The sequence below is a fragment of the Tachyglossus aculeatus genome, chromosome 17 (genome assembly GCF_015852505.1).
Source record: "Tachyglossus aculeatus isolate mTacAcu1 chromosome 17, mTacAcu1.pri, whole genome shotgun sequence".
NCBI classification, from domain to species: Eukaryota; Metazoa; Chordata; class Mammalia; order Monotremata; family Tachyglossidae; genus Tachyglossus; species Tachyglossus aculeatus.
In genome coordinates, this window is record NC_052082.1 from 8,554,482 (window position 1) to 8,581,642 (window position 27,161).

At 45.9% G+C, this 27,161-nt stretch overlaps 1 protein-coding gene across 3 annotated transcripts in view; it reads left to right on the forward strand.

Annotated features, from left to right (window-relative positions):
* Positions 1 to 27,161, forward strand: part of SLC4A4 (solute carrier family 4 member 4) — a 355,442-nt gene that overhangs the window by 220,529 nt on the left and 107,752 nt on the right. For all 3 annotated transcript variants that reach the window (XM_038758874.1, XM_038758873.1, XM_038758875.1), the window contains exons 7-8: positions 1,203 to 1,279; positions 25,857 to 26,014. In XM_038758874.1, the coding sequence (XP_038614802.1) occupies positions 1,203 to 1,279; positions 25,857 to 26,014 (235 nt within the window). The remainder of the gene's footprint in view (positions 1 to 1,202; positions 1,280 to 25,856; positions 26,015 to 27,161) is intronic.

Here is a 27,161-nt window from a genome sequence, read left to right on the forward strand (position 1 = left end):
CTTAGTAGCAGTATGGCCTAGTGGAGGGAGCATGGGCTTGGGAGTCAGAAGACCCTGGTTTCAAATCCTGACTCCCCTACTTGTCTCCTATGTCACCTTGGGCAAGTCACTTAACCTCTCTGGGCCTTAGTTACCTCATCTGTAAAACGGAGATTACGATTGTGAGCTCCATGTGGGACAGGAATTGCCCACCTTGCATCTACCCCAGAACTTAGAAAAGCTCCTGGAGCCAGTAAGCACTTAACCAATGCCAGTTCCTATTATTATTATTTGTTTTTCCCCACTTTGATGATGAAGAGATAGAGCTATGGTCCCACCGGTAGAACTGGAACCCCGGGCTTGAACGAGGTGGTCTTAACTAGCCACCATGACCCTGTCCCATCTTGTCGGACCGGGCTTCCGAATCAGGCTGTCGAGGACCAACGGTGAACGTGTTACTCAGCGCTTTCAGCTGAGGCGGTGTGGGGGTTATGACCAAGTCACTCTTTCCCTTGGCAAGCCTCGATAATTTCTTCAGGTTCAGCCACATAATTGAAGTCCTATACTCTATTGATTTACACAGCTCAGCTGCCAGTAATCTTGGCTGCCCCCCACTTCCCTCCCCGCCGCCCAGTTATAAGCCTCTGAGCTGATGTATGGCATTGGAATGATGGACAGGGTCCCCCATTTTCCTCACACCGTTATCGGGAGTCCCATTGCTGTGAAAGAATCGGCATGGAACATAGACACTGGTGTCTTAGACTGGAGGGAGGTGGGAGAGAATGGGAGTAAGGGGGAGGGGGAGGAGGGGAGGTTTGAAATGCTTTTCGTATGAAATCAACCCAAAGCAAAATTTGAATATTCTCGGCCATTTGTTTGGAAGTGTCTTTAAAAAAACACGTCGCTTTGCAACAGCTGGTGATGCAAGCAGAAATATATTGAACAAGGGATTTAGATTTACAAATGTGTCAGTTTCCCCTTCTTCCCAGTGTCCCTTTGCTAAATGTGAATCGGCCTCCAAGAGCTTGGAAAACGACCCTGTCCATCCCCAGTGTGAATCTACAGTCAGCCCGATGTAGCTACAGTCATTACCATTACCTCCATCACCATCGTCATGGCTGCCATCCTTAATCCCTATGAAACAGCCCTTACTACGTGCTTGCGTGTGCCTTTCTGTGCCATTTGCAACGGGCTTTAACTGGGGCTCCGTCTTGTCCTTCCAGGCAGCCCAGCCATGACCCACCGGAACCTGACCTCCTCCAGTTTGAATGACATTTCTGATAAACCAGAGAAGGACCAGGTAAGTTAGAAATTCTAGCACTTTTGAGGATGGTGTGCAAGGGTATTTGTGTGTGTGTGTGGGTGTGTGTGTGTGGGTGTGAGAGAGAGAGAGAGAGAGAGAGAGAGAGAGATGTCGGGGATCTTCTGCAGATAGGGAAGAGGGTAGCGATTGTGTGACTCCTTTCTCTTTTAAGGTGCTCCAGTGACTGCTCCAAACCGACTAAAAAGGTAGACACAGTATTGATCAGGGAGTACAGGTTGGGGTGTCTGAGGGCTTTGTCAGAACTGAAGTGTCCCCCATCACTGTGTGAGCCCGAGGCCTCTGTTAACAAAAGTCCACAGCACAGCAACCCCTGCCAATGATCCTGTTCCCGTGTCCTACCTTTGTTGAAAGAAAGCAAGTAGACGTCTCTCGGCTTTTCTTCCCTTGTGGCTGTTTGTGCTGAATCCATGAAGATGGTTTTAGCATCCTCATCATCGTCATCAGTGACTAACTGTAAGCTCCTCGAGGGCAGGGATCATGTCTACCTCCTCTATCGTACTCTCCTAAGTGCCTAGTCCAGTACTCTGCACACAGAAAGTGATCAATAAATGCTGGTGCTTGATTGATTGACTATTGATTGGATGTCTGCTGAGGACAGAGCATTGCATTAGGTATTTCTAGGTCAATGAGAAGTGTATCACTATTTCTACTGTGAAAAAGCACAGGTCAGAGAGTCAATCAGGGGACCCGGGTTCTAATACTGGCTCCTCCTCCTGCCTGCTGAGTGTCCCTGGGAAAAGTCACTTAACTTCTCTGTGCCTCAGTTTCCTCATCTGTAAAATGGGGCTTAAAAATCTGGTCTTCCTACCTGTTTGACTGTGAGCCCCATGGAATATGGGGAAATTGTTCTGATTGTATTGCATTTATCCCACTGATTATATAGTGTTTGGCATATCGCAAGCACTAAACAAATGTTATTATTATTGTTGTCATTATTATTATCTTACAGTCCATGACCAGTAGGCATGTACTGCAAAGTAGGAAACTGCAGGTGGTTTGATGTGTCATCATGTGACTGGTTCCCCGTGTCGAAGGAAATGGGTGACCGAATTGGAATTAGAACTCTGCTCTCCTGATTCTAACGGTCCTGTCTCTTCCCTGGGATAAACGATCCCGGACCCTAGAGTTTTAAGGAAAGAGTAGGACTGCAAAGAGAAAAGCTAAAACCGTATTTTAAAAACATTATTTTGCCTTGCTGCGATCGGTGATGCTGATTTTTTTTTTCTGAGTAGAGGTAGCTGCCAGGTTTGCATTTGTTTTGAAAGAACTTTTACAATTAATTAGCCAATGTCCCGGACATGATCTTGGCAAGGAGGATGAACTGAACCGGCATGCGTGTCCAAATTGCCTGAAGGGACCTCGCCGGAATCGGGCCCAAACTCCTCACTGACTGATTATTATGCCTAGATGGGATCTGGGTGATAATGGGGAAGCCTGGAACTACATGATTCCCCAGCAGCCGGAGAATCTGAGCGGCCACAGTTAGGCAAGGAGAGAGGGACTCTTCATCCTGACCTCTAGACTCTAAGCTCGATGTGGGCAGGGAATGGCTGTGTCTTGTTATGGTGTACTCTCCCAAGAGCTTAGTACAGTGCTCTGCACACAGTAAGCACTTAATAAATATGACTGAATGAAAGAATGACCTTGGCAGGAAGAGCGTCGAGCTGACGGTCGGTGACCGTGTTTTAGGCTGAGATCCCATTTTTCAGAAAACAAGGGAAAACTGAGTGAAATGGTTGGGACCCTTCCGGGAGTGACCCCACCTGGGTTCCCATGATTTCAGGAAAGTGAGCTCATTGGGAAAGATGCCCATGCAGGAAAAGCTCATCTCCAGACTGTAAGCTCAGGACTGGGAGACAGGAGACCTGGGTTTAATTTCAGCTCAGACACTGGCCTGCTGTGTGACCATGGATAAACTACTTTAACCTATCTGGGCCTCAGTTTCCCCATCTGCAAAATGAGAATTAAATACCTTCTCTCTTTCTTCCTCATAGTCCATGTGGGACAGAGACTGTGTCCAGTCAGTTTACTTAGCACAGTGCTGAGCACATACAAAGCATTTCTTCTTATTACTATTACTACTACTACCACTAATACTAATATTAATAGTGAATGATAATAATTAGCAATTATCATTCCTATCTCCTGCAGCACCCTTCGTCCCACCCCACTGTTTGCTTTTAGGCAATTGCTACCATCACTTCCCATCTGAAGCCAGTCCTCGCTCCACTTCTGAGTCTCTCATCGGGAGAATTCAGAGAAGGATAAATCCAAATTTGAGATTCCACCAATCACCGCTGTGTCAATCACAACTTAATAGGATAACCCTGTGAACTGCCTGACACCCTCTTCCTGCCCTTAGAAAACTGTAGGGACTTTTGATCTGCTTATCTATGTTTGGGTTACTATAGTTGCTGTCCCTGTAGTAGCTTATCTCTGAATCCAACCCATCGGGTTCAAAGAGGAACTCCCCGGCGCTGCGGGGTCTGTTTCTAAAATGATATCTGATTTATCATTAGTGCCAGCCGTTGCCTTGCTTGAGAGAGGCGGCTTGGGCTTTCTTGCCTTCTATCTTTTGGCTTCTACTTTTGAATGCCTGGGCCTTTAGCAGAAATCTGAGGACTTGGGTGATTTTTCAAAAATTTCCTGTGAGCCAAAGGATGGGGGGCGGGAGGGGAATACCCATTCACCAAAGTTTTAGCTGAAAGGGCAATCAGACACTCTCCTCTTGTATTAGCCATAAGAAACAGTCCTGGAGCACTAGGTACCCACTCAGTCCATTCTTAATTGTGCTTTGTGGACAATTACTGGTTGTCGCCTCAGACGCTGGCCTCCAGCTGGGCTCGTTCCCCTCCGTCCAGGTGGCCCCCAGTCCCAACCCTGAGGACAGGCAGGAGACTCAGTCAACTGGCAAGGGTCCCCGAGGGTCATTCGGCATGTCGGATTCTTCTGGGTGAACCCTGAGGTGGGCTCAGAGGGTGCCGCATCAGCAGTGAGACTCACAGTGTCAATTCTGGGTCTCATTTCACCACAGTCCCCCGGCGTGAAAGAGACAGCCATCGGGGGAGGGCGGGAGATCTGGAGAAGTGCTTGCTGTACACTAGGCTGGAAAATTCCTCTAGTTTTATGCAGAACAGCCTGGTTTACAGCTGGTCCATCCCTTGTCAAGGATGGTCTGACACCTCACTCCTTTACGTCGGTCATTTTGATTTTCGGGTCCAGGCATAAGGTTCCCAGGGCTCGGAAGAGACTCCCGGGTTCTGAGGGGCTCAGGAGTGACACGTGAGGCTCTGGGGGCAGTGTTGCTGGTGAGTCCAGGTGCGCCGGATCCCTGCAAAATGTTGCGCTTGATGTCATTGACCCACAGCAACCCTGGCAATGCTGGCCTAAGGATGCCAGCTCCATTCGTGAATCCTTGCCTCCAGCGATTCTGTACACTGGAAGGCTAGAAACCCAATCTACCTTTCCCAGAATGCCTTCAGGCCTAGACTGTAAATTCGTTCTGAGCAGAGAATGTGCTATATTGCTATATTGTACTTTTCCAAGCGATTAATTCAGTGTTCTGCACACAGTAAACACTCAATAAATACGTTTAACTGACTAACTGACTAGACACACCCCTCCACCTTCAGCAATCCTCCCCATCTTGAATCTGGCCTCCCCACACCTTCCTCCTCTCCAGACGTTTCTTGTAAATGGCGAAACCCCAGAGGAAATAATCAAAATCCAGTCACCCTGGGGAGAACCAAAGAGCAGACACACAAAGAGCCCATTGTGAGACCTCAAGCCTTGATTTGTTGACTTTAGCTACTCCTTGAACTGGGAAGTTTAAGAAACTGCTGTGAACTTGTTAGTGACCAGAGTGAACCGGGTTTTTCAAGCCGCCAGACGCCCCTGGAGGAAGTGAAACCATTCTATCAGTTCAGTTTAAGCTCCTTTTTTATGGGATCCCTTATCTGCAGATAAACCCCCCGGCTCTGAATGATCTTCATACCTTTTCCCTTTTAAAAATGATCCTATCCTTGGCCTTGTCCAGCTTCCTTGCCCTTCCACCCTTTGCCTTCCTTCCTCCCTATAATAAAGTTTCAATAATAGCAGGGAGCAGCTATGTCAAAGCTTGGGTGCTTTCTTTTAAAGGATCAGAAGCAATATGCCTTAGTGGATAGGGCACGGTTCTGGGATTCAGAAGATCATGGGTTCTAATCCCGGCTCCCCCACTTGTCTGCTCTGTGATCTTGGGCAAGTCACTTCATTCTCTGTGCCTCAGTTACCATCATCTAGATACGTGCTCTATCCAGGATTGAGAGTGTGAGCCCCATGTGGGACAGGGACTGCGTCCAACCTGATTTGCTTGTATCCCCTGCTAGTATGGTGCTTGGCACACAGTAAGTGCTTAACAAATGTCATTATTATTAAAAGGATTCCCTTTGTCCCACTGCCAGGCCAAGGACCCAGGATCACTTTTCCAAATTGGTTGTGGCTCAGCCATCAAAAACGAGTGGATGAACTTAAATCCGTAGTCCCAGAAGCCTCTAGCTCTGTTTTGTTCTAGGGAAGAAACTTCATTTTGAAATTTCAGGTGTAGGCTTCTCTCTGAAAATAAAAATATGGTATCCCTAAAAACATTATTATTATTGTGATATTTGTTAAGTGCTCATTATGTGTCAAACACTGTTCTAAGCACTGGAATAGATAAGTAGATAATCATGTTGGACAGCGGTCCTTCTTCCAAGTGCGGCTCATTCTTTAAGTAGGAGGGAGGACAGGTATTGAACCACCATTTTATAGGTGAAAAACACTGTGACAAAGAGAGGTTAAGTGATTTGCCCAAGGTCACACAAGCAGGTAAATGGTGGAGCTGTGTCACAGCCATATATATAAACCTTCCCTCCCTTATTTCTTAAGTACTAACTCAATCAGCGTGGCTCGGTGGAAAGAGCACGGGCTTTGGAGTCAGAGGTCATGGGCTCGAATCCCGGCTCCACCAATTGTCAGCTGTGTGACTTTGGGCAAGTCACTTAACTTCTCTGGGCCTCAGTTACCTCATCTGTAAAATGGGGTTTAAGACTGTGAGCCCCCGTGGGACAACCTGATCACCTTGTAACCTCCCCAGTGGTTAGGACAGTACTTTGCACATAGTAAGCGCTTAATAAATGTTACTATCAGCGCTTAGAACAGTGCTTCACACATAGTAAGTGCTTAACAAATGCCATCGTTATTATTATATGCATATCCTAGTTTCCCTCTTCCTCCTCTTTGTAAACAATTTACTGTCTCATCTGCTAGAACCTAAGCTCTTTGAGGCTAGGGATTGATTTCCTGATTGGCTTTATCTTCTCCTCTCTCCCTGTCTTTCTCTGTTTTTCTCTCTGTCCCTCTCCCTCTCTCGGTCTCGCTCACTCTCTCTGTGCCAAACGAGGATAAAATAGATGGGTTTGGCATTGCCTTGAATCAGCACTTTCCCCAGCCAGGGCACTGGCCCAATTAACGTTAGTTATTAATCATCTATTGGGGTTGGAGAACATTGGTCCTGACAGGAATTAGCTGAGCTCCAGCTGGATCATCCTCTAGCACTCCAGACTTGCTCTTTCGCTCTCGCTGTTCCTCTTGGGTATTTTTCCAAGAGTTCAGTGCCTCATCTGGAGGTTTGGGTGAAATGGACAGACTTCCTCGCTTCCTAAGATTAATGCATCCACTGAATCCAACTCCCACAAGCAGCTAATGGAAATACTGATACGTTCTAGATGGGGGGACTGCTGTTCCTAGTTGGTTTTTTTATAAAGCAGGGAAGCCCACCTCTGTGGGGAGAAACAGCAGCAGCAGCACAAGCTCTTCTTAATCAATCAATCAATCAATCAATCGTATTTATTGAGCGCTTACTGTGTGCAGAGCGCTGTATTAAGCACTTGGGAAATACAAGTTGGCAACATATAGAGATGGTCCCTACCCAACAGTGGGCTCACACTCTAGAAAGGGGAGACAGAGAACAAAACAAAACATATTTAAAAAATAAAATAAATAGAATAGATATGTACAAGTAAAATAAATAAATAGAGTAATAAATACATACAAACATATATACATATATACAGGTGCTGTGGGGAAGGGAAGGAGGTAAGACAGGGGGGTGGAGGGGGGAGGAGGGGGAGAGGAAGGAGAGGGCTCAGTTTGGGAAGGCCTCCTGGAGGAGGTGAGCTCTCAGTAGGGCCTTGAAGGGAGGAAATAATGATGATGGTATTTGTTAAGCGCTTACTATATGCAAAGCACTGTTCTAAGCGCTGGGGGGATACAGGGTGATCAGGTTGTCCCACGTGGGGCTCACAGTTTTCATCCCCATTTTACAGATGAGGAAACTGAGGCACAGAGAAGTTAAGTGACTTGCCCAAAGTCACACAGCTGACAATTGGCAGAGCCAGGATTTGAACCCATGAACTCTGACTCCAAAGCCCGGCCTCTTTTCACTGAGCCACGCTGCTTCTCTAATGTTTTCAAATGTCAGTTAGGCTGTGGCCAAGGTTGTGACTATGGGCTTTTTTTTTAATGGTATTTGTTAAGCACTTACTATGTACCAGTTACTGTTCTAAGCACTGCGGTAGGTAATCGGGTCAGGTGCAGTCTGTGTCCCACATGGGGCTCACGGTCTTAATCCCCATTTGCCAGGTGAGGTAACTGAGGCTCAGAGAAGGGAAGTGACTTGCCCAAGGTCACCCGGCAGACAGGTGGTTGCAAATATTGTGACTGTGAGACTCTGAGCTGGGAGGAGGCTGAAACTCTGCTTCTCGAGCCACAGTGCCCTATTGATCATTTCAAAATCTACTGTTATTTAGATTGCTTTTGTATTTTTGTTGTTTTCTCTTTCCATATGTCTCTGTCATTAGATTTCCCTGACCACCTTTTTCTTATATTACAAATCCTGTAGGGGCTAGGGACCAAATCTAATTCTCAAACTTCTATTTTTTTCCAGTGCTTACACAATGTTTTGCCACAGTAAGCACTTAATAAATACAATTACCATTACTCCTACAAGTGCCAAGTAGTACAGTTAACCCAGGAAGGCCCAGGATAGGATATGCAGCTTTGTACTACTATCCCTTTCCCTTGTCCCACAATACTACACAATACTATATGTTGCCAACCTGTACTTCTCAAGCGCTTAGTACAGTGCTCTGCACATGTAAGCGCTCAATAAATATGATTGAATGAATGAATGAATACAACAGACTCTGCTTCTTTCAGATTAACAGAACCTGCACCAAAATCAATCGAGCAATCAATTGTATTTATTGAGCACTTACTGTGTGCCTAGCACTGTATTGAGCACTATAACATAACAGAGTTGGTAGATATGTACCAAACACAGTGTACCCCGTTCCCTCATCTGTAAAATGGGGATTGAGACCGTGAGCCCCACATGGGACAGGGACTGTGCCTTGTTCGATTGGCCTGTATCCAGCCTAATGTTTAGTATAGTGCCTGGCGCATAGTAAGCACTTAACAAATGTTTAGTATAGTGCCTAGAGAAGCAGTGTGGCACAGTGGAAAGAGCCTGGGATTTGGAGTCAGAGGTCATGGGTTCAAATCCCGGCTCCGCCAATTGTCAGCTGTGTGACTTTGGGCAAGTCACTTAACTTCTCTGTGCCTCAGTTACCTCATCTGTAAAATGGGTATTAAGACTGCGAACCCCCTGTGGGACAACCTGATCACCTTGAAACCTCCCCAGTGCTTAGAACAGTGCTTTGCACATAGTAAGTGCTTAATAAATACCATCATTATTATTATTATTATAGTAAGCACATAACAAATACTATTATTATGATTATTACCACCCAGCTAATCCTAAGGCTATATTAGAGGTCAGCCTCAGCATATCTCCTCCTTCCTCCACCCCTCAGTGACTGGGCTCAGGAATGAGAGAGATGAAGAAAGAAGCAATGTGGGCTAGTGGAAAGATCTGGGACTGGGAAGTTAGAGGACCTGGGTTCTGATTCTGACTCTGCCACTTACCTACTGGGTGACCACGGGCAAGTCACTTGACTTCTCTGTGCCTCCATTTCCTCCTCCATAAAATGGGGATTAAATAGCTGTTCTCCCTCCACGTAAGGCTGAGAGCCTCATGTAGGACAGGGACTGTATCTGATCTGATTGTATTGTATCTATCCCAACGCTTAGGACAATGCCTGGCATAGAGTAAGTATTTAAAGCATACCACAATTATTAATATTATACTAGGTGGCATTGATTATATTCTATATTGATTATATTATATTGATTACATTAGGTGGTATTGAGAAACATCATGGCCTAATGGTTAGAGCACAGGCCTGGGAATCAGAAAGACCTGGGTTCTAATTCCGGCTCCCACACTTGTCTGCTGTGTGACCTTGGGCAATTCACTTCACTTCCCTGGGCCTCAGTTACTTCATCTGGAAGGTGCAGAATAAGACTGTGAGCCCCACAAGGGACAACCTGATGACTTTGTATCTACCCCAGAGCTTAGAACAGTGATTGGCACGTAGTAAATGCTTAACAAATACCATCATCATCATTATCATCATGTGGGACACAGACTGTATCCAACCTGATTACCTTGTATCTATGTCAGCACATAGAGCAGTGCCTGACACTTAGTAAGTACTTAATAAAAACCATAAAATAAAAAAAATAGTGGCAAAGAACACCGCAGCTACCAAAGCGACTATTCTGGCAACTGCCGATGGTCACTTGGGCCATAAATGGGTTCTGTTCATCAGACTCTGGCATGTAATCTGCAATGTATGGCACTCCTGCCCTCCTACTGGATTGTTGCACCGTCTGCCCCAGAATGGCTATGACCGGCAGGGAAGAGAGAGTGTGAGGAGCACTGTGCAAACCACTAGCCGTGTAATCGATTCCTCCTCACATCATCCCGAGGTCTCTGGGACTGGAGGGATGCTTTTCCATCATTTACACCCACAGAAGTTCGGAAGTGTTCTTTTGGGTGTCAGTCGGTTCAGCGGGTGGGTTGTAATCTTGCTGGAAAAATATCGAGGGCCTGGATGTCTGACAACAGCTCTTGCGAAACGAAAAGAGTGAAAGAACAGGAACAAATTCTTCTGCCTTAGGTTTCGCAGACGTTTCTACGGAGATGTTTAAATGAAACTGTTTTTTCTCAGTTCTTGCTTTGAGCTTTTCATGCCCATTTCCTGAATGCTCATTTAGTGGCTGCCAACTCTAGTACTGGGCAGGAAAAGAACTCAAACTTTAAGTTGATTTCCAAAGTCCAGGTAAAGCTTTGGTCAATCAATCAATCAATAGTATTTATTGAGTGCTTACTATGGGCAGAGCACTGTTCTAAACACTTGGGAGAGTACAGTGCAACAGAATAGTAGGCACATTCCTTGCCCATAATGACCTTATAGGCCAGAGGAATGTCCACAGTTCCTCAACCCTCCCATCGTACCATCGTAACACTTATTGTGCATCTTCTGTTTGCCTGTCTTCCCCTGTGGACCGTAAGCTCCTTTTTTCAATGATTTTTTGAAGCATTTCCTATGTGCAATACATTGTTCTAAGTGCTGGGGCAGATATGAATTTATCGTTAGACACAGACCCGCTCCTATATAGGGCTTACAGTCCAAGTAGGCGGGATAATGGGTATTTAATTCCCGTTTTACAGATGAGGCAACTGAGACTGAGACAAATGTGGGGCCTTAGCTCAGACTTGCTTCACAAATAAGGCAGTGAGGATTCTAGTGAACAAAGGACCCCGACAACTGATTTTCTCTCCTCCCACGGGGCTGCAATTCCCAGCTCTGGGCTGAATCTTTCCAGCTCGCTTGGGATTTCCTTGACAACCGGTTTCACCTGATTTCCAAGAGCCCTTCTTGGTGGTCGGCTGTTGGAGTGAAAAGCAGAGTTAGAAGAAAAGCTAGGATGAGCACCTCCTTCTGATGGCCTATTCAGAGCATTCAGGGTTTTGTTCCTCCGTTTCTGCGGCGGGGGAGTTAGAAGGGTGCTCCGATCTCGGATGGCCAAGATTGGGGAAGGACAAAAGCTGGATTTGCTCCCTTTGAGTTTCCATACCAACAGGGAAGCTCTAGGAGTGGGAATGCCAGTAGAAGCAGGCCTCTACTTCTGTTCCTTCTCACAGGGAGAGATAGAGAGAGAGAGAGCCCAGCGTTGCTTAGAAATCTCCTGGCAGATCAGCCAAGCTCCAGCTTGATTAATAATAATAATAATAATAATAATGGTATTTGTTTAGCACTTACTATGTGCCAAGTACTGTTCTAAGCACTGGGGTTGATGCAAGGTAATGAGGTTGTCCTACGTGGGGCTCGCAGTCTTAATCCCCATTTTACAGATGAGGTAATTGAGGCACAGAAGAAGTGAAGTGACTTGCCCAAGGTCACACAGCTGATAAGTGGCAGAGCTGGGATTAGAACCCATGACCTCTGACTCCCAAGCCCCTGCTCTTTCTGCTAAGCCATACTGCTTCTCGTATTAATTCTTGTATGATTAATTTGCCTCAGCACAATTGCATGCTCTTTTCAATGCTCGACTGAGTTCCCTCCCTTTTTTTTTTTATGGTATTCGTTAAGCGCTTACTATGTGCCAGGGGTAGATACAAGGTAATCAGGACGACCTGATTACCTTGTATCTACCCCAGCGCTTAGAACAGTGCTTGGCACATAGTAAGCGCTTAACAAATACCAACATTATTATTAGTAGTAGTTGGAAGACCTGAGCTCTAGTTCCAGTATCACCACTAGCTCCTTATGACCCTGGGCAAGTCACTTAACTTGCCTGAGCCTGTTTCCTCAACTATAAAGTGGAGATAAGATAGATTGTGAGCCTCCTGGGGGACAGGAACTCTATCCAATCTGATAGTCTTGTATCTACCCCAGGGCTTAGTACTTGCTAAATACTCGGTAAATGAGATAATGAATAAAGGGATTCCTTGGCAGGGAAAATGAGAGCAGAGCCAATGATTTTGCTGAGTTAGGAAATTCATAGGCTTTAGAGTTAGGGAGAAACAGCGTGGCCCTATTGGATAGAGGACAGGCCTGGGAATCAGAAGGACCTGGGTTCTAGTCCTGGTTCAGTCTCTTGTCTGCTGTGCGACCTTGGGCAAGTCACTTCACTTCGTGTCTCAGTTCCCTCATTGTAAAATGGGGATTATGAGCCCCACATGGGACTTGGACTATGCCTCACCTGATTAGTTTGTATCTACCCCAACGCTTAGCACAGTGGCACTGGCATGGGCACAAATACCATAAAAACAAAAATCTGGGCCTACTTTTATCCTGATCTCCTTTTACTGATAGGTGTGCTAGACCCCTGGAAGGGAGCCTCATGACTCCTTTAATTTTTTTAATGATATTTGTTAAGCACCTACTATGTGCCAGGCACTGTACTAAGTGCTGGGGTAGATACAAGCTAAGCTAGCTCTCTTCTTCCCTTCAAAGCCCTAATGAGAGCTCACCTCCTCCAGGAGGCCTTCCCACACTGAGCCCCCTCCTTCCTCTCCCCCTCCTCCCCCTCCCCACAGCACCTGTATATATGTATATATGTTTGCACGTATTTATTACTCTTATTTGTACACATTTATTCTATTTATTTTATTTTGTTAATATGTTTTGTTTTGTTCTCTGTCTCCCCCTTCTAGACTGTGAGCCTGCTGTTGGGTAGGGACCGTCTCTATATGTTGTCAACATGTACTTCCCAAGCGCTTAGTACAGTGTCCTGCACACAGTAAGCGCTCAATAAATACAATTGAATGAATGAATACAAGCTAATCGGGTTGGACACAATCCATGTGGGGTTCACAGTCTTAATCCCCCTTTTACAGATGAGGGAAGTGAGGCCTAGAGAAGATAAGTGAAGATAAGTGAAGTGATAGAGAAGATAAGATAAGCCCAAAGTAACACAGCAGACAAGTGGCAGAGCCAGGATTAGAACCCAGGTCCTCTGACTCTCAAGCTCTTGCTCTTTCAATTAGGCCACACTGCTTCTTTAACAAAGTACCAGAGTACTGCTCGTCGGCTCTTGGCCGGCTTGGCATCAGGAATGGGGAAAAAAGGAGCTTCAAGGTGGGATTCAATAGCTGGAATGGGGCTGAGAAATCCTGGAGCAGACAGGGGGAGTCTGCAGGTGAGACTCTTAACCCCTTAGGTTGTAAACTATTTGAGGGCAGGGATCATGTCCATCAGCTCTGTTATACTAATATTCCAGCACTTAGAACAGTGCTCGGCACATAGTAAACGCATAACAAATACCATTATTATTATTATTGTTGTTGTTATTATTATTATGCTCCTGAGCGTTTGGTACAGTGCTCTGCACACAGTAAGCATCAATAAATACTACTGATTGATTGATCGATCTGTGTCTGACTGACTTAGACCGTGAGCCCCTTGTAGGATAGGGACGGTGCCTGACTTGATTATCTTGCAGCTGCCCAGCACTTGGCACATAGTCGGTGCTCAACAGTGATTATGTCAGGTGTAAAAATGAAGACTTGGGGCATCGTGGGCGGAGCTGTGATCCATCTGCAGGCGCTTCAGCCTGTTGTTGGCACTCAGTAAATGTTCCTGCTAAAAATAAGGAACAGCAACTTTTCTCTTAGACGAGCAATAACGCTCCATCCCCAGGGGCTTAGCCAGCCAGGCAGCCTCGGAGCGGGGCTGAGAATGGCTAAATTGAGGAGGAAACCATTTGGGTGAGGAGGGAATCGTTTTCTTTCCCAAGAGGCCTGAAGTTTCTGCTGCCGATTTTCTTACCTCAGCGCAGACCCTGGGGCCCTTTTATCACCTACTATGTGCCAGGCACTGTACTAAGTGCTGGGGTAGATACAAGCTAATCGGGTTGGGCACAGTCCATGTCCCATGTGGGGTTCACAGCCTTAATCCCCCTTTAACAGATGAGGGAATTGAGGCCTAGAGAAGATAAGTGACTTGCCCAAAGTAACACATATCAGTCCTGGGAGAGACATGGAAAGAATGGCAGCAGTTCTCCAGTTAATCAGTGATGAGCCCCTTCCTTCCTCTTCCCCTCATCCCCCTCTCCCTCCCCCATCTTACCTCCTTCCCTTCCTCACAGCACCTGTATATATGTTTGTACATATTTATTACTCTATTTATTTATTTATTTATTTTACTTGTACATATCTATTCTATTTATTTTATTTTGTTAGTATGTTTGGTTTTGTTCTCTGTCTCCCCCTTTTAGACTGTGAGCCCACTGTTGGGTAGGGACTGTCTCTATATGTTGCCAATTTGTACTACCCAAGCACTTAGTACAGTGCTCTACACATAGTAAGCGCTCAATAAATACGATTGATGATGATGATGATGATGATTTATTAAGTGCTTATTTTACACAGAGGATTGTATTAAGCACTTGGGAGAGTACAGTAGAGTAAGCAGATATGATCTCTACCTTATAGAAGCTGACCATCTAGAGGGGTAGAGAGACATTAAAATTAATTATAGCTACAGGTAATGGATATGTACATAAGTGCTGTGGGGTTAAGACTGAAGTGAGTATTGAAGTGCTGAAGGGGTAATAATAATTATTGTGTTTGTTAAGTACTTACTATGGGCCATGCACTGTACTAAGCTCTGAGGTGGACACAAGATAATCAGGTTGGACACAGTCCTTGTCCCACATGGGGCTCACAGTCTAAATAAAGGGTGTAGCATTGAATCCCCATTTTACAGATGAGGACACTAAGGCACAGAGAAGTTTAGTGTCACCCAGAAGACTTATTAAGTGCTTATTTTATGCAGAGGATTGTATTAAGCACGTGGGAGAGTACAGTAGAGTAAGCAGATATGATCTCTACCTTATAGGAGCTGACAATCTAGAGGGGGAGAGAGACATTAAAATTAATTATAGCTACAGGTAATGGATATGTACATTATAGAGAAGCAGCGTGGCTCAGTGGAAAGAGCACGGGCTTCGGAGTCAGAGGTCATGGGTTTGAATCCTGACGCTGCCACATCTGCTGTGTGACCTTGGGCAAGTCACTTAACTTCTCTGAGCCTCAGTTACCTCTTCAGTAAAATGGGGATTAAGACTGTGAGCCCCACATGGGACAACTTGATCACCTTGTATTCCCCCTCGGTGCTTAGAACAGTGCTCTGCACATAGTAAGCACTTAACAAATGCCATTATTATTATTATTATTATTATTATTATTATTATTATTATTATTATTATTATGGAGCTGGGATTAGGCCGCAATAATCAGTATGTCCTAGTGGATAGGGCATAGGCTTGGGAGACAGAAAGACCTGGGTACTAAACCCACCTCGACTGCTTGTCTGTTGTGTGACCTCAGGCAAGTCAGTTTTCTTCTCTGTGCCTCAGTTACTTCATCTGTAAAATGGGGATTAAGACTCTGAGCCCCATGTGGGACATGGACTGTGTCCAACCAACTTGTTTTGTTGTCTGTCTCCCCTTTCTAGACTGTAACCTCCCCTTCTAGACTGTGAGCCCGTTTTTGGGTAGGGACCGTCTCTATAGGTTGCTGATTTGTACTTCCCAAGTACTTAGTACAGTGCTTTGCACACAGTAAGCGCTCAATTAATATGACTGAATGACTGAATGAATGAATGAATGAACACTATTTGGTTGTATCAACTCCAGCACTTAGTACAGTGCCTGGTACTTGGAAGCACTTAACAAATACCTCTCCTCTGAAAAAAACCAAAACAAGTCCTCTGAACTCTAAGCCTGTTCTCTTTACACTAGGCTAGGCAGCTTCTGAAGAAGCTTGGCTCAGTGGAAAGAGCATGGGCTTTGGAGTCAGAGGTCATGGGTTCGAATCCCAGCTCTACCACATATCTGCTGTGTGACCTTGGGCAAGTCACTTAACTTCTCTGAGCCTCAATTACCTCATCTGTAAAATGGGGATGAAGACCCCCACGTGGGACAACCTGATCCCCTTGTATCCCGCCCAGCGCTTAGAACAGTGCTTTGCACATAGTAAGCACTTAACAAATGCCATCATTATTATTATTATTCTGTGCATAGTGCTGGTCTGAAGGCCCAGGGGTAGACACGTTTATCTCTCCATCTGTCTTTGAGGAAAGCTGTGAGCTAGACTGTGAGCCCACTGTTGGGTAGGGACTGTCTCTATATGCTGCCAACTTGTACTTCCCAAGCGCTTAGTACAGTGCTCTGCACACAGTAAGCACTCAATAAATACGATTGATTGAAAGCTCAAACTGAAGGAGGATCCTCAGGACATAGAACATAATAATAATAACAATAATAATAATAATAATAATAATAATGGCATTTATTAAGCACTTACACATGTGCAAAGCACTGTTCTAAGCGCTGGGGAGGTTACAATGAGATCAGGTTGTCCCACGGGGGGCTCACAGTCTTCATCCCCATTTGACAGGTGAGGGAACATGCTCAGGTCCATTGAAATGACTTGATTAAAGCTGGCTTTGGGGCATCCTAGCGAGAGATTCAAGTAAGCTTATTTCAGCCTTAATGCTTTCTCCTTTTAGAAGCCCACCAGATGCTCAACTGGAAAATTTTGGAAAGCCTATTTCCACTTCATTAGAGGGGCTCCCTGCATCTCCTTCCTCTGATTCAGAGCCTGTCCAGTGAGGAATGGCTTGGAATGATTGCCAAGGACCCTAGGGTGTTTGAGGAAGGCCACGAGATGAGAGGAAAAGGCATAAATGCAGCCAGGTTACGCAGATCTAGTAGAGAGAGCATAGGACTGGGAGTCCTGTTGGATGGATCTGGGCCACGTCATGTTAGTTTCCCCATCTGTCAAATGGGGATAATATAAACCGCCTCTTCCTCCCTCCCAGTAATGGTAGGAGGGTAAAATGTGAGAGCTGTTGTGAAAGAGCTTAGTACAGTGCTCTGCACACAGTAAGTGCTCAATAAATACGATTGAATGAATGAATGAATCAAAGCACTTTGGAAAAAGAAAAAACACTGTGCAGATGCAGGAGGCAGGAATTTTTGGCTGGAAGAAAAAAGGGCAAATCTGAAATGGGGCGGGGGGGTCACTGGGAGCAATAGGATGAGAAAAGAAGGAGCGTGGCTCAGTGGAAAGAGCCCGGGCTTTGGAGTCAGAGGTCATGGGTTCAAATCCCAGCTCTGCCAATTGTCAGCTGTGTGACTTTGGGCAAGTCACTTAACTTCTCTGGGCCTCAGTTCCCTCATCTGTAAAATGGGGATGAAGACTGTGAGCCCCCCGTGGGACAACCTGATCACTTTGTAACCTCCCCAGCACTTAGAACAGTGCTTTGCACATAGTAAGCACTTAATAAATGCCATCATTATTATTATTATTATTAAAAGAAGCATGTACGACATGGGCCTGGGAGTCAGAAGAACCTGGATTCATTCATTGAATCATATTTATTGAGCATTTATCATGTGCAGAGCACTGTACTAAACACTTGGGAGAGTTCAATACAACTGTTGGGTAGGGACTGTCTCTATATGTTGCCAATTTGTACTTCCCAAGCGCTTAGTACAGTGCTCTGCACATAGTAAGCGCTCAATAAATACGATTGATGATGATGATGAACAATAAACAGACACATTCCCTATCCACAACAAGCATACAATCTGGGTTCTAATTCCGCGACTTTGCCACTTTTCTGCTGTATGACCATGGGCAAGTCACTTCCCTGGGCCTCAGTTACCTTATCTGTAAAATGGGGATTAAGACAGTGAGCCCTGTGTGGGCAGGGGCTGTGTCCAACCCGATTAGCTTACATCTATCCTAGCGCTTAGTACAGTGCCTGGCACATAGTAAGTGCCAAACAAATACCACTAAAAGAAAAAAATAGAAGATTGACAGTGAGGAGGATGCATTGGTGAGAAACAGAAGACCAAGGTGTCTTCTTTCTCTCTCCAGTGAGGTGGATTTAGAGCTGAAGGTTCTGAGGTGAAATTGGGATAGCATCACTTATTTATTTATTTTACTTGTACATATCTATTCTATTTATTTTATTTTGTTAGTATGTTTGGTTTTGTTCTCTGTCTCCCCCTTTTAGACTGTGAGCCCACTGTTGGGTAGGGACTGTCTCTATATGTTGCCAATTTGTACTTCCCAAGCACTTAGTACAGTGCTCTGCACATAGTAAGCGCTCAATAAATACGATTGATGATGATGATGATGATGATGATTACAGGCTGCAGGGATGCGCACGGGGGTGGGGATAGTCTCAGGTTTGGCTGCAGGTGAGAGAACACCTATCCATGCTCTGACCTCCTCCTCTTCCTCCTCTTCCAATTCCAAGCACGGGCAGCCTGTGAAGAGCAGCTGGTATTTTTCTTACAGTAGCTCCCTTCAACACCACATAGCAGAGCATACAACACAACACTTAGGTATATATCTTTAAATTAGATATTGTAAATTACTTATTCATATTAGTCTTGGCCTCTCCCTCCTGACTGTAAGCTCATTATGGGCAGGGAACATGTCTGCAATTCTGCATTGTGCTCTCCCAAGGACTTAGGACAGTGCTCTGCACACAGTATGCACTCAATAAATACCGTTGAGTGATTGGCTGAAACTATAGACTGTACAATCTGCTAGCTTTTTTAGATGGTATTTGTTAAGTGCTTACTTTGTGTCAGGCACTGTTTTAAGCACTGGGATAGATACAAGATAATCAGGTTGGACACAGTTTCTGCCCCATGTGGGGTTCTCAGGCTAAAGCTAGATTATGATCTTTTAGACTGTGAGCCCACTGTTGGGTAGGGACTGTCTCTATATGTTGCCAATTTGTACTTCCCAAGCACTTAGTACAGTGCTCAGCACATAGTAAGCACTCAATAAATACGATTGATGATGTTGATGATGATGATGATGATCTTCTGAAGGGCAGGGGTCATATCTCCCAACTATGTTATATTGTACTCTCCAAGTGCTCAGTACAGTGCCCCGCACACAGTAAGGGCTCAATAAATTGAGAAGCATCACGGCATACTGGAAAGAGCATGGAACTGGTAGTTCTAAACCCAGCTCCATCTCTTATCTGCTGTGTGACCTTCTGCAAGGCACCTAACTTCTCTGTCCCTCAGTTATCTCACCTGCAAAATGGGAACTAAGACTATGAGTCCCGCGTAAGACGGGGACTGTGTCCAACCTGATTATCTTGTATCTACCCAAGAGCTTAGTACACTGCCTGTCACATAATTCATACTTAACAAACATAAATAAATAAATACCGTTGATCAACTGATTGGACTGGGACATTTTTAGGCTGTGCATTTTCACTTTACTTTTTACTGTGTGTCTTTGGACCTCTCTGAGTCCCAGTGTCCTCCCTGGTGAACTGAAGGATGGATGGTTGGCCCGTAACAATCCAGGGTCCAACTAGAGAGAGCGGATTCTGGAGAAAAGTTGCCTGTCTGCCTTTCAAATGCCCACCAATAACTTGATTTTTTTCCCCTCTATTCTCTATTGTTCTAATTTTGTACATGTTCTCAGAGGCCTCAGTGAAGGGTACATGAAAAAAAAATCAGCTAAATAAATAATAGCATGACTACTACCGATTTAATTATAGCTGAGCAGCTGCTTGTTGGACGCGGCTGCTAGTGCCATATGGCTCTTGTCGAACCCAGGCCCGAGGAGGAGAAGCAGCGTGGCCTAGTGGAAAGAGCACGGGCTTGGGAGACAGAGGAGTGCTGAGTGATCTTGGGCAAGTCACTTCACCTCTCTGTGCCTTGGTTACCTCATCTGTAGAATGGGGATTAAAACTGTGAGCCCCAAGTGGGATGGAAGAGAAGCAGCCTGGCTCAGTGAAAAGAGCCTGGGCTTTGGAGTCGGAGGTCATGGATTCAAATCCCGGCTCTGCCAACTGTCAGCTGTGTGACTTTGGGCAAGTCCTCATCCGTAGAATGGGGATTAAAACTGTGAGCCCCAAGTGGGATAGCAGAGAAGCAGCGTGGCTCAGTGGAAAGAGCCCAGGCTTTGGAGTCAGATGTCATGGGTTCAAATCCTGGCTCCACCAACTGTCAGCTGTGTGACTTTGGGCAAGTCCTCGTCCGTAGAATGGGGATTAAAACTGTGAGCCCCAAGTGGGATAGCAGAGAAGCAGCGTGGCTCAGTGGAAAGAGCCCGGGCTTTGGAGTCAGAAGTCATGGGTTCAAATTTGCTCAGTTGGCTCTGCCAACTGTCAGCTGTGTGACTTTGGGCAAGTCACTTAACTTCTCTGGGCCTCAGTTCCCTCATCTGTAAAATGGGGATGAAGACTGTGAGCCCTACGTGGAACAGCCTGATGATTACCTTGTATCCCCCCCCAGCTCTTAGAACAGTGCTTTGTACATAGTAAGTGCTTAATAAATACCATTATTATTATTATACGAACTGTGACCAACCTGATCAGCTTGTATCAACCCCAGCGCTTGGTAGATGTCCCATCACATAGTAAGCACTTAACAAGTACCATTAAAAAAATAAAAAAAGAAAGGTCCTGCTTTAGAGTTTTCTTGGTCTACAATATTGGATTTCTCAAGGAGCGGCTGGCTGCCAGTGAGGAAGCAGGAGGTGGGAGATTTTATCTTGACCGCGAAAGTAGTGATGGGATTTTATCTAGTGACTCAAAGCATCCTGTTAGAGTCAGTCAGTCAATCGTATTTATTGAGTGCTTACTATATGCAGAACAATGTACTAAGCACTTGGGAGAGTACAATACAGTATAACAGACACATTCCCTGCCCACAATGAGCTTACAATCTAGAGCGGGGGACAGATATAAATATAAATGAATAAATTGCAAATGTGTACTGTGGGGCTTGGAGGGGAGATGAATAAAAGGAGCAAGTCAGGGAGATGCAGAAGAGAGTGGAAGAAAAGGAAAAGAGGGGAGGTTTTTCTGGAGAGTTGTAGCTCATGCTTTTTTTCAATCTATCAATCAATAGTATTTATTGAGCGCTTTCTGGGTACAGAGAACTGTATGAAGCACTTTTGAGAGCACAGTATAACAATATAACAGACACATTCCCTGCCCACAATGAGCTTACTGTCTAGAGTTGGTTTCTCAACTCAGTTTCTCTTTTGGCCAAGGGGCCTTGGGAATTAAACCCCTCTGCTCAGTGGAAGACTTTTTTACTTATATTTATTCATCGTGTACTACGTGTCAAACACTGTTCTAAGTCCTGGGGTAGATACAAGTCAATCATATTGAACACAGTCCCTACCCCATCTGGGGCTCACAGTCTAAGTAGGAGGGAGAAGGTTTTAATCCCCACTTTGCAGTTGAAGAAACTGAGGCAGGCAGAAGTTAAGTGACTTGCCCGTGGTCACAGAGCAAGCAATTGGCAGAGACAGGATTAGAACCCAGGCCCTCTTATTGCCAAGTCCGTGCTCTTTCCACTAGGCCGTGCTGCTTCACTTCTGCTCTTTCTTTGTATTTTCATTTCTCTGTGGTCAGTTTGGGGATTCGCCTTCTGAATTTACCCAGGCAGCCGATGCCAAGAGTCATGGGCAGGATGGGAACCGTGGCATTTTTTCCTCCCCACCTTGAAGCTTCTCCTTGCTCTTCTCTCACATCCCAGAGTGCAAGATTTCTCCTTCTGTGCCCATGTCCCTGCTGCTTTCCCCGCAGGAGTCTGCGGGTAAGGTCCTGGCATTGTCCACCTGGCCCAATTCAGAGCTGGGTTCTGCCTCTTCTGGGAGAAAGAGGTCAGAAATCCACTATTCTGGAGGCCCAAGACTGCATTCTATCTGGCCAATGCTCTACTAGACTGTAAGTTCCTGGAGGACATGGTTGGCATCCTTTCACTATTGTAACCTCCCAAGGGTGTAGTACAGGGCTCTGCACCTCACTGTACCTCATTCTTCTCACTGTACCTCGTTCTCGCCTATCCCGCCATCGACCCCCGGCCCACGTCCTCCCCTGGCCCGGAATGCCCTCCCTCCGCACATCTGCCAAGCTAGCTCTCTTCCTCCCTTCAAAGCCCTACTGAGAGCTCACCTCCTCCAGGAAGCCTTCCCAGACTGAACCCCCTTTTTCCTCTCCTCCTCCCCATCCCCCCCACCCTACCTCCTTCCCCTCCCCACAGCACCTGTATATATGTTTGTACAGATTTATTGCTCTATTTATTTTACTTGTACATATTTACTATTCTATTTATTTTGTTAATGATGTGCATCTAGCTTTATTTCTATTTATTCTGATGACTTGACACCTGTCCACATGTTTTGTTTTGTTGTCTGTCTCCCCCTTCTAGACTGTGAGCCCGTTGTTGGGTAGGGACCATCTCTATATGTTGCCAACTTGTACTTCCCAAGCGCTTAGTACAGTGCTCTGCACACAGTAAGCGCTCAATAAATATGATTGAATGAATGAATGAAAAGTAGGGAGTCTTATACTATCAATCAATTGATTGAGGGGGCATTGATTGGGGGAAGCAGCGTGGCTCAGTGGAAAGAGCCCGGGCTTTGGAGTCAGAGGTCATCGGTTCAAATCCCGGCTCCACCACTTGTTGGCTGTGTGACTTTGGGCAAGTCACTTAACTTCTCTGTGCCTCAGTTCCCTCATCTGTAAAATGGGGATTAAGACTGTGAGCCCCATGTGGGACAACCTGATCACCTTGTAAACTCCCCAGCACTTAGAACAGTGCTTTGCACATAGTAAGCGCTTAATAAATGCCATCATCATCATCATCATCATCATCATCATCATTAGGATGCAGTGGTGGGAAGGGGTCCAGCATGGAATTTTTATGTGGAACCAGCGATCCTCTGTCAACCTGACAAAGCTCAGAGGAAACTGCGAGGGTCTCACAGAGTTCACAGGAAGCCAGAGTTGCAAGCAGAGGAAACGGAAACGTTACGATAACCCTGGCTCTCGTCCTTTCACCCTCCCAGATGTCTAAGACAGTGCACTGGCCAAGTGGGCACCAAAAAATGCTACTATGACTACTATTAATAATTGTGGTATTTGTTCAGTATGTCCTGTGGGCCAAGCACTGACCCTAAGCACTGAGGTAGATGCAAAATGACCAGTCTGAACCCCATTCCTGTCCCACAAAGAGCTCACAATCTAGGCAGAAGGGAGAACTGTTATTCATTCATTCAATCGTATTTATTGAGCGCTTACTGTGTGCAGAGCACTGTACTAAGCGCTTGGGAAGTACAAGTTGGCAACATATAGAGACGGCCCCTACCTAACAGTGGGCTCACAGTCTAGAAGGGGGAGAGAGAGAACAAAACCAAACATATTAACAAATTAAAATAAGTAGAATAAATATGTACAAGTAAAATAAATAAATAAATAGAGTAATAAATGCGTACAAACATATATACATATATACAGGTGCTGTGGGGAAGGGAAGGAGGTAAGATGGGGGGGATGGAGAGGGGGAGGAGGGGGAGAGGAAGGAGGGGGTTCAGTCCGGGAAGGCCTCCTGAAGGAGGTGAGCTCTCAGTAGGGCCTTGAAGGGAGGAAGAGAGCTAGCTTGGCTAGTTATTTAATTTCCATTTTATAGATGAGGAAACTGAAGCACAGAGAGGGTAAGTGCCTTGCCCAAAGTCAAACTGCAGGCAAGTGCCAGAGCTGGAATTATTCATTCATTCATTCGATTGTATTTATTGAGCACTTACTGTGTGCAGAGCACTGTACCAAGCGCTTGGAAAGTACAAGTTGGCAACATATAGAGACGGTCCCTACCCAATAACGGGCTCACAGTCTAGAAGGATTAGAACTAGAACACAGGTCTTTTCCACTGAGCCATGCTGTTTTTCAATCATTACTTGCATTTGGAGTTAAAGTACAATATGTCCAGTTAATCTGATGCTTAGCCTGAAGGGAAAGTTCTGGGAAAATGAGACACAAAAGCCAAGATATTGCAAATGGCAATATTCTCTGACTGCAAAATGAATCCATATTGGGTGTGTGTGTTTGTGTGTGTGTGTGTATGATGATGCAGTGTGTTACAGAGGCTTGTCATCGTGTTATACTGGCCTGAATCTAGCTCTCAGGACCATTAGGGATTCAGATCAGCCTCAAGGGTTCTGTTTTTCCTGTCGTTGAAAAGAGGGAGGGGAGTGAAGCTGCCCTTATCTGCTGAGTGACCTTGGGGAAGTCACTTCATTTCTCTGTGCCTCAGTATCTCAGTTACATCATCCGTAAAATGGAAATTAATCCCCTCTAGACTGTCAGCTCCCTCCAGACTGCAAGCTCGTTGTGGGCAGGGAATGTGACTGTTACATTGTTATACGGCACTCTCCCAAACACTTAATAATGATAGTAATAATGGCATTTATTAAGCGCTTACTATATGCAAAGCACTGTTCTAAGCACTGGGGAGGTTACAAGGTGATCAGGCTGTCCCATGGGGGGCTCACAGTCTTCATCCCCATTTTACAGATGAGGGAACTGAGGAACCGAGAAGTTAAGTGACTTGCTCAAAGTCACAGCTGACAGTTGGCGGAGCCGGGATTTGAACCCGTGACCTCTGTCTCCAAAGCCCAGGCTCTTTCCACTGAGCCATGCTGCTTCTCTGTTTAGTACAGTGCTCTGCAAACAGTCAATAAATATGACTGACTGACTGATGAAGACCCTGAGCCCCATATGGGACATGGACTGTTGCCAACCTGATTATCTTGTATATACCCCAGCACTTTTTTTTAATGGTATTTGTTAAGCGCTTAATATGTGCCAGGCACTGTATTGAGTGCTGGGTAGATACAATCTTAACAGCCTGAGCATAGTCCCTGCCCCACATGGAGCTCCCAATTTTAATCACCATTTTGCAGATGAGGCAACTGAGCCACAGAGAAGTTGTGACTTGCCCAAGGTCATGCAGCAGACAGGTGGTGGACCTAGGATTAGAACCCGGATCCCTCTGATTCCCGGGCCTGTGCTCTAGACGCTAGGCCACACTGACTTCCTCTTGTTACTCCAGAGGTGGGAATTTCCCTTCTAGGTCCCTGTGAATATAGCCACCGCTTCTGAGCCATGAAACTCAGCTGCAGGAATGAGGCGGAGGGAGGATAGGAAGTAAAAATCAAAATGCCGGTCTTAGAGGTGTCCAGTGTCCCATCAGGAACATGTCCGCTGCACAACCAGATGGCCCTGATCACCCTGGCCCTCCTGTTTTATTGCTTTGGCTTAGTAGATCAATAGTTAGAACTCTTAAAATGGGCTTTGGAATCCAAGGTTCCCTCAAGAACTTTTCATTTTGAGAGCAGAGTTTCCAAACCCGAGAGTGGCCCACCCATTCTGTGCTTCTCTCTGGATGGTTTGCTCATGGCTACTGCACACCAGTGACCCAGTCTGAAGAATTTTTCTCTGCCCGCGTTCCTTGACTGGAGAAGAGGGATCATATAGTACATGAAAACTACGGGAATCCCTCTAAAATCCCACCTCCTCCAATAAACTTTGGCCTATTACTGGCCTCTAACATCAACAGCGACAAGGCAGAGGCACCCAATAGGTGCATTGGCCTCAGCTCCGGAAATAATAGAGGCGGCGGCTGAGGAGGGGGCCGGGTGGGGTGAGGGCAGCTGGCATTTGTGGTGCCCTGCCAGCGGGCTAACCTGTCCGTCATTCCTCACTCTCTGCCCTGCCTGCAGCTGAAGAATAAGTTCATGAAGAAGCTGCCTCGGGATGCTGAAGCCTCCAATGTGCTGGTCGGAGAGGTGGACTTCCTGGAGACCCCTTTCATCGCCTTCGTGAGGCTGCAGCAGGCCGTCATGCTGGGGGCCCTGACTGAGGTGCCGGTGCCCACCAGGTAAGATGCCCTCGCCCCCCGCCCGTGGCTGCCCACTGCCCATGGCTACCCATCCTCCCCGCCTCAGGCTCTTGTTTCAATGGAAGCAGCATGGCTTAGTGGATAGAGCACAGGCTTGGGAGTCAGAAGGTCATGGGTTCTAATTCCGGCTTCCCCACTTGTCTGCTGTGTGACTTGGGGCGAGTCACTTCACTTCTCTGGGCCTCAATTACCTCAGCGTGGCTCAGTGGAAAGAGCCCGGGCTTTGGAGTCAGAGGTCATGGGTTCAAATCCTGGCTCCGCCGCTTGTCAGCTGTGTGACTTTGGGCAAGTCACTTCACTTCTCTGGGCCTCAGTTACCTCATCTGTAAAATGGGGATGAAGACTGTGACCCCCCCGTGGGACAACCTGATCACCTTGTAACCTCCCCAGCGCTTAGAACAGTGCTTTGCACATAGCAAGCGCTTAATAAATGCCATCATTATTATTATTATTATATTATTATTCTCTGGGCCTCAGTTACCTTATAGGTAAAATGGGGATTAAGACTGTGAGCCCCATGTGGGACAAAGACTGTGTCCAACTGATTAGCTTGTATATACCACGGCGCTTAGAGCAATGCTTAACATAAGTGCTTAACAAATACCATAATTGTTATTATTATTATTATTAATAAATACATTAACCCCCATTCCCATCACTCTTCCTCCCTCCATCTTCTTCTGTGGGTCTCCGCCTCACTGCCGGTCTCCCTTCTGTACTCTCAATCACTTTCTCTCTGTGTCTCTAACTCTCTATCCGGGGGTGACATTGGAAGGCTGAAATACAGTGACATTTGCCATCCCAGTGGGAACCAACAAATTCAAGAGGATGATAATACCATTATGAAACTATTCCAGAGCAATAATCGGAACCCGGTTTCCTTGCATGTGCTCATTTTTTTCCGGGGTATATAGCCTTATCCGACTCCTGGCCTCTGAGCAAGCCAACACTAGCCGTAGTTCTGAAGGTGGAGTCCAATTAGGCGGCTTCTGCGAGTCATTGTGGGCCATCTGCAGTGTCTGCATCCAGGGAAATCCAATAAAGGAAATCCCACTGGAGAGTTATCTGGGAAGGACCATCTCAGCAGTCCACCCCCCGCCCCCACAGCTCTTTCCCTCCATCCCCT